At 33.9% G+C, this 14,081-nt stretch overlaps 7 protein-coding genes and 2 pseudogenes across 9 annotated transcripts, besides 4 other annotated features; 3 read left to right on the forward strand and 6 right to left on the reverse strand.

Moving 5' to 3' along the window:
• Nucleotides 1-9,753: part of a mobile genetic element that runs on past the window's edge.
• On the reverse strand, nt 460-1,283 carry TVAGG3_0246600 (integrase core domain containing protein family; the record flags this gene model as incomplete). Its single annotated transcript, XM_051227883.1, has 1 exon — nt 460-1,283. A coding segment is annotated over one exon (824 nt), but the record flags the coding sequence as incomplete, so codon positions are not given.
• On the reverse strand, nt 1,784-2,304 carry TVAGG3_0246610 (keratin-associated protein family; the record flags this gene model as incomplete). The annotated part of the gene is made up of 1 exon (XM_051227884.1): nt 1,784-2,304. A coding segment is annotated over one exon (521 nt), but the record flags the coding sequence as incomplete, so codon positions are not given.
• Nucleotides 2,454-3,577, reverse strand: TVAGG3_0246620 (annotated as a pseudogene). Its single transcript has one exon. A coding segment is annotated over exon 1 (1,124 nt).
• TVAGG3_0246630 (uncharacterized protein) lies at nt 5,474-6,088 on the reverse strand (the record flags this gene model as incomplete). Its single annotated transcript, XM_051227885.1, has 1 exon — nt 5,474-6,088. One exon carries the CDS (start codon nt 6,086-6,088, stop codon nt 5,474-5,476), a length of 615 nt encoding a protein of 204 aa, XP_051112871.1.
• On the forward strand, nt 7,360-8,290 carry TVAGG3_0246640 (annotated as a pseudogene). The gene has a single exon. A coding segment is annotated over exon 1 (931 nt).
• Nucleotides 8,516-9,043, forward strand: TVAGG3_0246650 (protein of unknown function, DUF4107 family; the record flags this gene model as incomplete). The annotated part of the gene is made up of 1 exon (XM_001298610.2): nt 8,516-9,043. One exon carries the CDS (start codon nt 8,516-8,518, stop codon nt 9,041-9,043), a length of 528 nt encoding a protein of 175 aa, XP_001298611.2.
• Nucleotides 9,044-9,753: a terminal%2Cinverted (terminal inverted repeat of Maverick-2/1A transposon ID:TVAGG3_0246460).
• Nucleotides 9,754-11,516: 1,763 nt separating this feature from the next.
• Nucleotides 11,517-11,659: a terminal%2Cinverted (terminal inverted repeat of Maverick-2 transposon ID:TVAGG3_0246660).
• Nucleotides 11,517-14,081: part of a mobile genetic element that runs on past the window's edge.
• Nucleotides 11,660-12,094, forward strand: TVAGG3_0246670 (uncharacterized protein; the record flags this gene model as incomplete). Its single annotated transcript, XM_001298611.1, has 1 exon — nt 11,660-12,094. The coding sequence occupies one exon, from the start codon at nt 11,660-11,662 to the stop codon at nt 12,092-12,094; it is 435 nt and encodes a 144-aa protein (XP_001298612.1).
• On the reverse strand, nt 12,247-12,774 carry TVAGG3_0246680 (protein of unknown function, DUF4107 family; the record flags this gene model as incomplete). Its single annotated transcript, XM_001298612.1, has 1 exon — nt 12,247-12,774. One exon carries the CDS (start codon nt 12,772-12,774, stop codon nt 12,247-12,249), a length of 528 nt encoding a protein of 175 aa, XP_001298613.1.
• On the reverse strand, nt 13,000-13,575 carry TVAGG3_0246690 (uncharacterized protein; the record flags this gene model as incomplete). Its single annotated transcript, XM_051227886.1, has 1 exon — nt 13,000-13,575. One exon carries the CDS (start codon nt 13,573-13,575, stop codon nt 13,000-13,002), a length of 576 nt encoding a protein of 191 aa, XP_051112872.1.

A 14,081-nucleotide genomic window follows, 5' to 3' on the forward strand; every position in this document is an offset into this window, starting at 1 on the left:
TAGAAAAAAATAAAACTAACGTTATTTTTTCTGTCTTAAGGAAATTCATGAGGGTAGAAATGAGGTTAGAAAAGTGGTTAGAAAACGTGTTAGATCTAACATTCTAACATAAACTTTATTTTTGGTGTAAATAAATGGTACCATTAATGATATCATGACTGTTCTCGTTCATGTCTGATTTACATCTAATGAAAAAGTTTAGAAGAATTTTCTTATTCTTTCTGGCATATTTTTGTCTTTCCAGTACTCCCGCTCTAATGGTCCCAGATGTGTTGGCTTCGACTCTCTCAAGTTCTTAGATGGTATAACATCTTCAACGCCTCCTTCATATCTTACTTTATAAGTGTCATCGTTTGTGTTATAGCCAAGTATTTCAATAACCACTCTCGCTTTGCTTCGTCAATGGTTTCAGCAAGTTTGCCATTACTACTTTCGACTAATTTATGACGAGGGTAAAACGCAATAGAGTCGTCAGCAGCTTTTATAAGATATCCATTACCTTGCGTAGAGTCTACGATATAATAGTTTCTACTTAACCTTAAACGTTTCTTTGTCAACGGTTTGTCGTCAAGAACTACACGAACTTTTGTACCAGGAATGAGGGTAAATTGTGTTGAATTTCTGATATTTTGTGTTTGGCTTCGTTTCTTTTGTATATACTTTTCTTCTTGTTGTTGTGTCATTGAATTTGGTGTATGCCCTGTTGTAGAATGTGTTGAGGAATTGTAAACTTCGATGAAATGTTTCATTGTTTCTTCGGTAAAGTCTCGCTCTTGATTTAAATCTCTGAGCGTTCTTATGAAGCGGTTTATGATGCCGAGTATGTTATGGTTATGGTCTTCAGTAGTGTAGTGAGTTATGTTATGCTTAATGAGAAAATCTGTGATTTCATTGCTGAGGTATGCACTGTCTTGGTCTGATGTTAAAGTACTTGGGCTATGTTCTGCTACAAACTTTTGTAAAACTCTTAACACTTCACGAGTTCCTTTATTCCTCATTGGATATGCATATGCTTTGCGAGTGTTAACATTAATGAAGATGAGGAATGGTTTATGTCCTCCTTTTCTGCTTTGAATGAGAGTGTCAAATTGGTATGCGTCAGGAGTGTTGGAGTAAATTGGTAAAAAGTAGTCGTAAGGGTTTATTTTTGTTTGATGTACAACATTTTTGTCAAAGAACTTTTTAACTTCAGCTCTGTTAGTAAATCCCCAACTTTTTTCTGCTTCATTGAACTTCTTAAATGACCTCCATGGATGTTGTTCGAATACTTCTTTCAAGCTCATTTATGTAAAGTTAAAGATTTCATTGAACACGGTACCATGCGAATACAGTCACAAATGGTGGCATATAATCTGCACCCGAGCCTGTTGGATTTGTTGTGAAAGTGTGTGAATGATTTCCTCCTGGTTCAGTTGGTCGAAAAATCTTTTTTGCCGAATTGTTATAAGATGGAGATAAAACGTCATTGCCAGCTTCATATTCTGAGTTGTATAATGGGTGGTCTCTTAATGAGTGGCTATGGTCGCCAGAAAAGTTTGTAGTTCCTGTATGAGTGTGCGGTGGAAGGTTTGCTTCTTTAATTTTCTTCGAACCTCCTGTTTGCTTTGAATATCTAGCACAGTATAAGAATTTGTCTACAATCTGCTTCCACGTACCAAAACCTAAAACACTTGCTGGATTTGTTGAATTCATTGACGTATAAATAGAGCCTATAGGATATAATGTTTGAAGTATTTCAGTCTTTAATGTTTGAAGCTCTGTTTTGTCTGCTTTCTTATCTAACATTGTTGGTAGTTGATATGCTTCAAAGTTTCTGGCATGATCTTCGATATTCCTGCAACTGTTATCTAAATTGTTAAGAGTATCTTTTACGCTTGTACTTGGATTTTCTAATGGTGCACTTGAACCAAGGGTATAGTTCAATATTATGTCGTCTGCTCTAACAGTAGTGAAGGATTTATGTGTATGGTTCTTGTCAGCTTTATTATCATATAAATCTTGAGCAGTGAATTTAACATTATTTTCATCATCCATGACATAAACATTTTTACAGCTAATTTCTTTCTTCGTTGTTATGTTTTCATTCGATGTTAAACCTTGTGGAAAGTTAGGAGGTTTATAATATAAAGCAGCCGCGTGCGGCGGGGCTCCGCCCTCCCCACCAGTTCCTTCAACCGTTCCTTCAATACTTTCTATAGCAACAGTTGAGAAGGAGTTATGTGTATGTTCTTTATCTGCTTTTTTATCTAACATTGCTGGTAGTTTATATGTTTCAAAGTTTCTGACATGACCTTCAATGTTCATACATTTACTATTTAAGGAGTTTAGTGTATCTTTTACGCTTGTACTTGGATTCTCTAATGGTGCACTTGAACCAAGGGTATAGTTCAATATTATGTCGTCTGCTCTAACAGTAGTGAAGGATTCATGTGTATGGTTCTTGTCAGCTTTACTATTTAATGTAGCTTGAAGTTCATTTATATCGGAGATATTGTGTTTATGAGATTTCAAAACTTTGTTCGTTGCGTCAAGTTCATCTTTGTCAGCTTTACTTTTAATAGCATCTTCAAAAGTTATTTTTGCCTTAACTCTCAATGTAAATCTTGGTTCAACTAATACACCGTTAACAAAGAAGTATGAAGCATAAATTTCATTGTTATAACCAAATGCTTCTGGTGCTTTACCCGTGTCATACTGTACAGTACAGTGTATGTCATAACCTTTAGCACGAATGAATTTATATCTTCCTTCATTAACATCTTCAGTGCTTATTTGTTCATCCTGTGTTAAATATCCATGGTAGTCCGTTATAATCTGTTCGTCTGAACTTATATAATGAACATGGTTTTTATCTGCTTTTTCGGCTAATTTCCCTTCTATCTCATTTATTTCAAGTTCATGCCTAGCACCACCTCCCGAAGAAGTATTTTTCTTCAGCTCTTGAAGAACGTCCACTTCGCCATCTTTGGTGTCAATAATGAGACTTTGAGTTAAAACCTTTCCTGTCTTAATGGATGTTTGTAAAACTTCTTCTTCACCGTGTTCGGGGTCATGGTCGTCATCATATCTTGTGAAATCAGAGATGTTGTCATACATTAAGCATATCTGTCTCAAAAGTTCTGCTATTTGAAACAGGAACGAAAGATATACAGAACTTTCATCATCTCCTAAAGTCAAGTCTGCTTTCTTAAGTATTTCTTGAATGTATGCAATGAGAACAGAGTACCTTGGAAAATATTCGAACAATATTTCATTAGCTGTTGGTTTTGGTGGTTCTTCTGGTTTCTGTTGTTTCAGTTCCTTCTGTAGGTTCTGTTGGAGTTTCTGCATCTCTTGACTTCAATGCTCTTGCTCTCAAAGACCTAAATGTTAGAGCACCAGGTTTTACAAAGGACTTTATAAATGCTTTAATAGTTCCTGGTAAGTTATTGTTAGCATTAAGTAAGTTCCTTATGCTTCCATCATGTACGTCCATAGCACTATGTAAAAAATCTATACTTTTCTTCTTGTAGTCAGCAATAGACTGACTGTGATTTTTTAAAGATTTGTCAATACCTTTAAGCCAATCTTCATGCATGTCTGATACTGAGCCAAGAATATCATTTGCTTCCTTTAGTGTATTTTGTGCTTCTCGTAAAGTATCCAATCCCGTACGTGCATTGTTTGCTATACGTCTTACAGTATCTATTTGACTCCTTGTTTCTTGCATCCAACCAGATAAAGTTTTAATAGTATCCGAACCATTTGAAATGAAGTTCAAAGCATTTTTAACGTCATCTAAAACTTCTTCACCAAGTACTGCCCATATCTTTCCGATTTGGTATTGAAGAACTCCATATGAAGCAGCTGTTAAACCAGTATTTATAAGGTTCCATATCCATGATTTAGCAGTTTTTCCATCCTTTCCATCTTCCATCCAAACCGTTTTCGCCTTGAGGTCCTTGTATTCCTTGTATTCCTTGTATTCCTTGTATTCCTTGTGGTCCTTGAGGTCCGGTGTCACCCTTCTCTCCTTTCAGTTCATCTTTATGTTCGTTATAATATTCTAATGTCATAAGGTGTACATCATTACTGCTACCAGCAACGCCGAGAATTTGTTTCTCATTCATGACTAAATTCTTTAGGCATTTAATGTTGTCGTCAAATCGAAAGCTCTTTAACAATTCAATGAGAACATTTAATACTTTCACTAATGAGGCATCTACTGTAGAATTTATATATTGCACCGTTCCATCATTTATGATGGGAACCTTGCTTGTTGTAATGAATGGGTCATAAGTGTTAAAAGTATCGAAATCAATGACTTTTTTAGTTTTTCCATCGTCAATGACTAAATCATTGCCTTCAATGGTTAAAGTTGAGTTTTCGTTTACTAGTTCATGTGCTCTTCTTGCTTCATTTGTTTCATACGCATATGCAGCAATAGTCATATTTTAATGAGAATAAAATGTTGTTCTATTTGCAAAGTACAGACCCAAACGAATACGGGACAGTAAAGCTACAAACAAACTTAGGTCTTCAGAATGAAGCGCTTGCTTTCAGAGTTGTTGACTTCAATACTATCGCAACTTTTGTCATAACAGATGAAACAGATTTCATAGAGATTGAAATAGATGACAAAAGAAGTGTTATAACATTTCCTAACAGAGCTGGGTATAGAATAGATAAAATTGCTGGAGTCATAGATACTCTCATAAATGAAGAAACTATTGACAACATAGATGTCGAACTCTCTTCTGAGGGAACATTGAAGTTCAGCAGCGAGAAAGAGTTTAAGATACCAAGAATGAGTCATAGAGTACAACTTCTTTTGGGTGCATACCATATGACATTTCCTTTGAAAAGTGTTGACAAAACGATTGAGATGAAATCTGTTCCATACGTATGTTATGGTAATTGTTTGTACATTGAGTCAAAAATAGCTAATGTCACAGGTATTTCAGGAGTTAATAGTAAAGGTTCAGTAGAATATAAGTCTTTCTGTTATGAGTCAATTCAATGTTCATTCCAAACGTTCCTGTCATAGCAACTCATTTAGGTAAATGGGTTCGCATTAGTCCTCATAATTTGAAAGACATGCAATTCAGACTTGTTGACTTTCAAGGAGAGCCTGTAGAACTGAAGGCACCAGTGCGAATGACTGTTGAAGTTGACTTTTTAGAAAATATTAAATGCAACAGCTTACAAGAGAACTCAGAGCTAAAAATATAAAGTATGAATGTTATGTATTAGGTCATGAACTTTGGTTGTTGCTGTTTGATGAAACAAATGAGTTAGTTATGTCAGTCAAGAGAACAGAAAAATATTGTGTTAGTGAAAACTGCACCAAGTCAATAAGATTAGGTTTGCATTATGAAGATGAGTTCGATACTGTTGAAGAAGTTTTGGATAGATATTACAAATTGCTAACTTGAAATTTTTTGACTGACGGCGCAAAGCGCCAAGATGGGCTCAAAGAGCCCTCCTGACTGCTTTAATTTACTAAAACATATTTCAAACAAAGCTTATAGTCAGTAGATAGTTTTGTATACTCGTTCGAATATTTATACTTAAACTCAACTCCTGTAGTTCCTGGTGTTTCAATGATGCGGATGTTACCTATTTTCATGAATAGTGGAGTTTGACCACAGCATTCGATTTCAGGGTCGAGATAGTCAATGACACATTGTTTCCCTGTTATTCGTGAGATAACATTTTCAAGGTCCTCCTTTGTTAGAATTATTTGGTTCTTACTTATAAGATTTGTCAAAAGCTTCTTATCGTCTTTGAGTAAAATTGTTTGGTATAACTGAAGAAGGTAATGGTCTACGTTATCTGAAGGATTTGTTTGAACATTTGTGTAAGGGTTGTCGTTGGCTTCTCTTGAAAGAATTTGGTCCAGTGGTGGATACTCTAACTTAACATCTGATGTAGCGTTAGCGTTTGAAGCTGTGTTTAAATTCACCGACTTAAGATCTGGTTCTTTTTCTTTCAAACACTCCGAACTATAGTTCTTTATGACAATATTGTTTGTCGTTCGTGAGTCAACATTTGATGTTGGTTCAATTGGAACATTAACGGCACCAGCTAAGATGGATTTGCTTCTCATTTCATATAGAATAAAAACCTTTTATATGTATGAAATGAACAATATACTCGACAAGGGTTTGAATGTAAAGCTAACGAATGAAAATATTGTTGAATTCACTGAGACAGGAGCTGTGTATAAAGATGTAGAACTACTGAACAAAAGAGCTAAGGGAAGAAGCAGGAATATGAACAAAGGGTGGAAGCCTATAAAAATTTATGTCAATGATGGCTCAGGAGGTTCAAACATAAAGTATGCAGAAAGTTATAGAGTTTATGCTCTCAAAGGTGAAAAGCCTTCATTTAAGAACAGCTATTCTAACGCATATCCTCAAAAGCTAACGGATGGGGAAGTGGATGATATGAATGACAGCAAAAATATTAACAGAAATGGCGACAGAGATGCATGGAATTTGTTTACCATCAGTCAATTGAAGGTTAAACTTTAAAACAATGTTGGTCGTTCCCATGGAATATTTTTGACTTTAATGGTATTAGTCATGATATGAATCTCAAGGTATGAACGAGGAGAGATGAGAGACTTATATGCTTCCCAAATTTCTTCAAAAGGTAATGTTATACCTGACTGTTTCCAAATGAGTTCAATATCATAGCGTGAGAAACCTTGAAAGATAACGAAGTCAGTTATGAGACGTTTTATGTTTAAAGCAAAAAACCTGTTTGCATAAGTATTGCTACAGTTAAGTGGTAATGTCTGACTTTAGTAATGATGTTAGCTAATGGTGAGTCTGGTTTTGACACTAAACCTTTTCCGGCGAAGTCGTCACAAACGAGCAGAGTGTTTGAAGGATACTTTTTGAAGGGGTATTTTGAAAGTTTTGACAGAATGTAGTTTGTAAGTCGTTTCATATCGTAAACTCCTGAGTATGACGTAAGTGGTGTTTGTCAATAATTCTTTCCATCTCTTCAGAAGTCTTTTGCATTCCTGACTGTATAAATTCAACGATGGCATAATATTTCCTCTTACGTCGAATGTAACGTTGAAGAAATTCAATGAGTTCACTGTCTGGAACTTTAACGACAGAGGCTTGAACTTTTGACATAAATGTTTTCGCTGTTGAGTCCATAGAGTCTGAAGTTGCTGATATAATGATTTGGTCATAGTAAGAGTCGTTTCCTAAACGCTCTGTTATGAGTATATGACGAATGAGGTTAAATGTCTTACCTGAACCCATCTTTCCACAATAGAAATAAACACCATTTGAACAGAACTCATAATCTTTGCTGAAAGGAAGAATAAGAGAAGAGTTAAGTTTGTCTGTAGTTTCATTCATGTCTTCATCTACGTCATGTATTAAATGCTTCATTTTATCTCCATTAAAAATGCAAGTCAGAAATATTCAGAACATAGCACCGAGTCTAACTGACAAGAGTATAAAGATATACTATGAACATGTTATGATGAAACCAACCAAAATTCAAGAAAGTCAGTATACTTATGAATATCCAAGACACTGGGTAGAGTATGTAGGAGGTGAGAAAGCTATTGAAATCAGACAGGTTCGAAGTATTCCAGCAGGAAGAACAATATTATTGAAGAACTTTAATGTTTTGAGATATAATGATGAAACAAAGAAGCAAGATAGTTTCCCTGTTGTTGTGTATGTGAACTAGACACAGGAGATGACATGAAAGTTTTTAATACAAAGCTTCAAACGGTAGTGAGAGAACAACTGACTGCGGAAGGACATCCATTACCTTCAGAAGTTACCATAGCATATAATTTTGAAACAAACTCAATAGATTTTAAAGTCATCTCTGCAAAGAAGTCAGGTTTTACATTTAATGAAGCAGATGTATATTCGAATGAAAACTTCAAAGCTATTGCATGGTTAGATAATGACGATTGCTTTAAGAAAATATTTAAATTCAGTGACTCAACGATGTCAATAGATGACCTTCGTGGAATGTTACCATCGACGTTTACAGTAGAAGGTTCAGCAGGATTGCTTACAAGATTGTCAATTGGTGGTATTTGGTCTCGTGAGAACATTGTTATAAAATCCAGTATAAGTGAATTTGCTGAAGAATCTATATTATGTCTTTCAAACTATATGTATTCGCCGCCAAGCATTATAGTATAACAAACTTTGTCAGTAAGTTTAACATAAGACTTGTCGAACCTTCTTCAATGAAAGATGTTGTGCTACCTAAAGATGGAAAGGATGGACTCATTATTGAGATGATTTTAATAGCATATTAAATGAGCTTGTTCTTGAAGGTCATTCATGATGAAATAACTGTTGTAGAAGATGTTAGCAATTGTTCAGACATTTTGAAGCGTATAGATGATATAAGAAATAAGTTAGATAGACCGCAAAGCGGTGAGGGCGAAGCCCGTGAGAAGCTTTATGTTTCATTGACTTTCTCCAGTAACGAGAACTTTTATGAGATAATATTGAAGAGAGATGATTTTAATATGGTGTAAATGGTAGCTTGGGCAGCTTTAGGCGCAATGGGAACAAAAGCATTAGCATTTGGAGCAAAAGCACTTGGAGCTTATGACGCAGTAAATAAAATGAGTGGAGGAAGGGTTTCAAAGACATTAGATGCAAATAAAGGAAAGATTGGAGGCTGGGTTGCAAAGAAGTTAAGATTAAATAAAATGGGGCTCATAAATAAAGCATCCAATTTGGTTGCGACTGAGTCAGAAAATGCTTTAGGAAAGGACGATGAGTTTGCAAAACACGCAAAAGACTTTAGTGACCAGATGAAAGGTGAAACAATGCATTTAAATAGAGTCGATGGAACTAAAGAAAATGTTTCTTCTCCACCAGTAGTTCTTCCGTATGGTCCCTATGGAATGTATGGAAACCCTTACGAAAGACCATTTGACCCATTGACTGGTGGAAGTAACTGGTATCATTACGGCCGAAGAAGAAAGACAGTCAAGTTGGAGACAGACGTGAAGAAAGCAACTAAAAAGAAACCAAGGAAGAGAGTTATAAAGCAATGAATTCAACAGGGTGAAAAAAGAGGTGAAAAAAGAGGTAAGATTTCACCAATTCACCTAAATTTATTTTTGTGCTATGTTTTCATACGTGTGAGGGTGGTGATATCATTTATTTTTAAGTTTATTTTTAAGTTTATTTTTTATTTTATTTTTATATAAATGACGAAAACTATTGAGATAACAAACTACAACGGTCATGAGTTCAAGAATTTGTTCTTCGTTCCTCGTGAAAATACATTCTATCAGATACGAGGGAGAAAGGGTAAAGTTAGTTTGAGCGTTTACGACAACAAACATAATGGGAGATATATAAAAGCAATAGATACAAACGGTAAGCGTGTTTCATTAGCTTTGTCAAAACTTACATACATTTATTTTGACAGTGATTTTGACTCTGACGATTGGAGTGACAGCAGCGATACTGAAGAATATGAACTATTGTGTGAAGCACAGCAATGGGAAGCGCTGCAATACTTTTGTAAATGAGAACATTAGTGGGAACGTTAGTGAGAACGTTTATTTTTTCATTAGTGAAGTCGTTAGCGAAAATGTTAGTGAGGTGAAGTGGTTGGTGGCTTTGTAAATATTTAAGGTTAAGTTAGTGTTGTCGTTTGTGTTGTAAAATATACGTCAGTGGTTTTGTAAAGTGTCAAACCGTTATCTTGGGTAAGGTGGAACGCAGTGCCGCAGTACCCAAGATAGGTATACTAACTATTCTTGCTGCTCAAAAGTTCAAAGAATTAGAATTTTGTCTCGATATGAGACCATCCTATCTTGATTACAATCAATTTCAGAATGATTTTGATGATTTATTAAAATATCATATTGATCCAAGTAAAATCCCAATAATTGATTGCATTGCAATTCCAGTAACTCAAATCCCACTTACGACCAAAGATACAAGCAGGAAAATATCATTTGCCGAACAATTAAAGCGTAAGGCAATGAGAAATTAATTTTTAAATTAATTAATCAATCATGATCGCAATTATTCAATGATGATCGATTTTGGAAGCTCAAAGTAGAATTGATACGTTTGATTGAAAAACTGGAAAAAATCCAAAACAGTTGTGTAAATATCTACAGTTTTCAAGTGTGAGATGCATTTATCAAGATAATGCAAAGATAGATGTAATATTTCATGGCTATTATGATATTTATCAATGGTAGTTAGGAAAATTTGATAATCAATTGATGATAAATACTCGAAATTCTGTTGTGAGTCAAGAATTTGAATTGTTCCGAGTACATATTTAAAATGGTATTCAGAACAAGTTGATATATTAAAAATTGCATTTAAGGCATCAAAATTTACCAATTCCGAACTATTTTCTTTTGAGCATATGTAGTTGATGAATGAGAAAACTTTAAAAACGTGGGTTTTGTCGGAAACAAGTTCAAATAAATGTGTAAATATCTTGTCGTAATCATCTATTTCTTGCCCAAAATATATTTGAAATGCAACAAATATTTCATTCCTATTAAATGTATTGTCATTGGTCATTTTACGAGATATTTGACACATGTATCATTGTCAAATGAATGATCCATTATACATTCAATCTCATACTGATTAGTGCCATCTTTTCGCTTTCTTCCTCTTTTTGACATAATTATATTTAAAAATGGTTTACAAACTTTACATGTCATATTTAGAATGATATATGATTAGTATATTAAATAAGTGATATCTGATACTTATAGCAAATGAGAAATTAAAATTAATAAAAGTTAAAAAAATAATATAATTAATAATTATGAATAATTATTACCACAAAAATACATACTGTATACATTTCAAACACTTTTAACATCAGCATTATTTATTTACCTGATCAAAACATAATTATTCATGTCTCATGCATTAGAATAACTCTATTTATTAGTTAATTAAAATGATGTTCATGAACAAAGTTATATATAATTTTCCAAGGTCATATAAGATGAAAATCGATTTAATCAAGACAGTATTATATAATTGACTTCCACATATATAACTGATCAGTAAAAACATTAAAAAAATAAGTATTATTGAGTATAAGATCGCATTTATTGATATCAAGCATTACTATTGAATAAATGATATAAATCCACACTGTAATAGTATCAAATAACAATTTTTACATATAATTCAATAAGGTTATACTAATACATAAGAAGATCAAATCTTAAAAAATAGCAAATTGATAAAATGCGATATTTATTTCAGAATAATAAAGCTGTTTGTATATATGCAAATAATAGTACTTTAATATAAAGACTATTTACAATGTGTATTCATAATTTTATAGGATAGAAATACATTTTGAAGATATTCATAATATATTATTTGTAAAAATATATCATATATCATTAATAACTATATAATATATTTATACAAATATTGCTTATTTAAACTATGTGAATAACTTAGTTTAAAAGCTATCCAAGTTAGTATGGTTAACTTGGGTACGGCGGCACTGCGTTCCACCTTACCCAACTTAACCTTAAATATTTACAAAACCATCTGACACATAAACGACTTCACTAACGACTTCACTAACGACTTCACTACCGGCCTCACTAAATAAAAATAACCTTATTTCTATTTTTTTAAATTTTTTATTTCATTACAAAGACATGTCTGACTACATTTACTATGACTCTTTCCCAGAACGTTTCCGTGAACTATTCAAAACTCAAGTAAAACTGAGAAACATGCATTTTAACAAAGACAGACCCATTGACGATGAAAGAAACCCTGAATATATTACAATCCCTTATGACGCAAAGTTCATTGCATACATTCCTTATGGTCGCAGAGGAACGAAAACTATTTCAACAAAGAACAAAAATTATTTCTGGAGCGATGAAGAAAATTGCCTTATCTACATAAATGCATACTTAAATAAAGCTACATATTGTACAAAAGAAGGTTTGACTGGATTTGAGCTCTACATATACGACGACGATGGAAACAGACGTTGTGTATACCCATACGATAATATGTACCATTGTTTTCATCAAGCATTAAACGAATACATAGTCAGTAAGGGTCTCATTCCTGCTGAGTAGAAATGCTTTATTTTTGTTCCCACATTTATATAAAAATAAACTTAAAAATAAATGATATCACCACCCTCACACGTATGAAAACATCCATTTAAATTTAGGGTAGAAGGGTAGATCTAACCTCATTTCTACCCTCATTTCTAACCCTGTTGAATTCATTGCTTTATAACTCTCTTCCTTGGTTTCTTTTTAGTTGCTTTCTTCACGTCTGTCTCCAACTTGACTGTCTTTCTTCTTCGGCCGTAATGATACCAGTTACTTCCACCAGTCAATGGGTCAAATGGTCTTTCGTAAGGGTTTCCATACATTCCATAGGGACCATACGGAAGAACTACTGGTGGAGAAGAAACATTTTCTTTAGTTCCATCGACTCTATTTAAATGCATTGTTTCACCTTTCATCTGGTCATTAAAGTCTTTTGCGTGTTTTGCAAACTCATCGTCCTTTCCTAAAGCATTTTCTGACTCAGTCGCAACCAAATTGGATGCTTTATTTATGAGCCCCATTTTATTTAATCTTAACTTCTTTGCAACCCAGCCTCCAATCTTTCCTTTATTTGCATCTAATGTCTTTGAAACCCTTCCTCCACTCATTTTATTTACTGCGTCATAAGCTCCAAGTGCTTTTGCTCCAAATGCTAATGCTTTTGTTCCCATTGCGCCTAAAGCTGCCCAAGCTACCATTTACACCATATTAAAATCATCTCTCTTCAATATTATCTCATAAAAGTTCTCGTTACTGGAGAAAGTCAATGAAACATAAACATTCTCACGGGCTTCACCCTCACCGCTTTGCGGTCTATCTAACTTATTTCTTATCTCATCTATTCGCTTCAAAATGTCTGAACAATTGCTAACATCTTCTACAACAGTTATTTCATCATGAATGACCTTCAAGAACAAGCTCATTTAATATGCTATTAAAATCATCTCAATAATGAGTCCATCCTTTCCATCTTTAGGTAGCACAACATCTTTCATTGAAGAAGGTTCGACAAGTCTTATGTTAAACTTACTGACAAAGTTTGTTATACTATAATGCTTTGGCGGCGAATACATATAGTTTGAAAGACATAATATAGATTCTTCAGCAAATTCACTTATACTGGATTTTATAACAATGTTCTCACGAGACCAAATACCACCAATTGACAATCTTGTAAGCAATCCTGCTGAGCCTTCAACTGTAAACGTCGATGGTAACATTCCACGAAGGTCATCTATTGACATCGTTGAGTCACTGTATTTAAATATTTTCCTAAAGCAATCGTCATTATCTAACCATGCAATAGCTTTGAAGTTTTCATTCGAATATACATCTGCTTCATTAAATGTAAAACCTGACTTCTTTGCAGAGATGACTTTAAAATCTATTGAGTTTGTTTCAAAATTATATGCTATGGTAACTTCTGAAGGTAATGGATGTCCTTCCGCAGTCAGTTGTTCTCTCACTACCGTTTGAAGCTTTGTATTAAAAACTTTCATGTCATCCCCTGTGTCTAGGTTCACATACACAGCAACAGGGAAACTATCTTGCTTCTTTGTTTCATCATTATACCTCAAAACATTAAAGTTCTTCAATAATATTGTTCTTCCTGCTGGAATACTTCTAACTTGTCTTATTTCAATAGCTTTCTCACCTCCTACATACTCTACCCAGTGTCTTGGATATTCATAAGTATACTGACTTTCTTGAATTTTGGTTGGTTTCATCATAACGTGTTCATAGTATATCTTTATACTCTTGTCAGTTAGACTCGGTGCTATGTTCTGAATATTTCTGACTTGCATTTTTAATGGAGATAAAATGAAGCATTTAATACATGACGTAGATGAAGACATGAATGAAACTACAGACAAACTTAACTCTTCTCTTATTCTTCCTTTCAGCAAAGATTATGAGTTCTGTTCAAATGGTGTTATTTCTATTGTGGAAAGATGGGTTCGGGTAAGACATTTAACCTCATTCGTCATATACTCATAACAGAGCG

The sequence above is a fragment of the Trichomonas vaginalis genome, chromosome IV (genome assembly GCF_026262505.1).
Source record: "Trichomonas vaginalis G3 chromosome IV, whole genome shotgun sequence".
Classification (NCBI taxonomy): Eukaryota; Parabasalia; order Trichomonadida; family Trichomonadidae; genus Trichomonas; species Trichomonas vaginalis.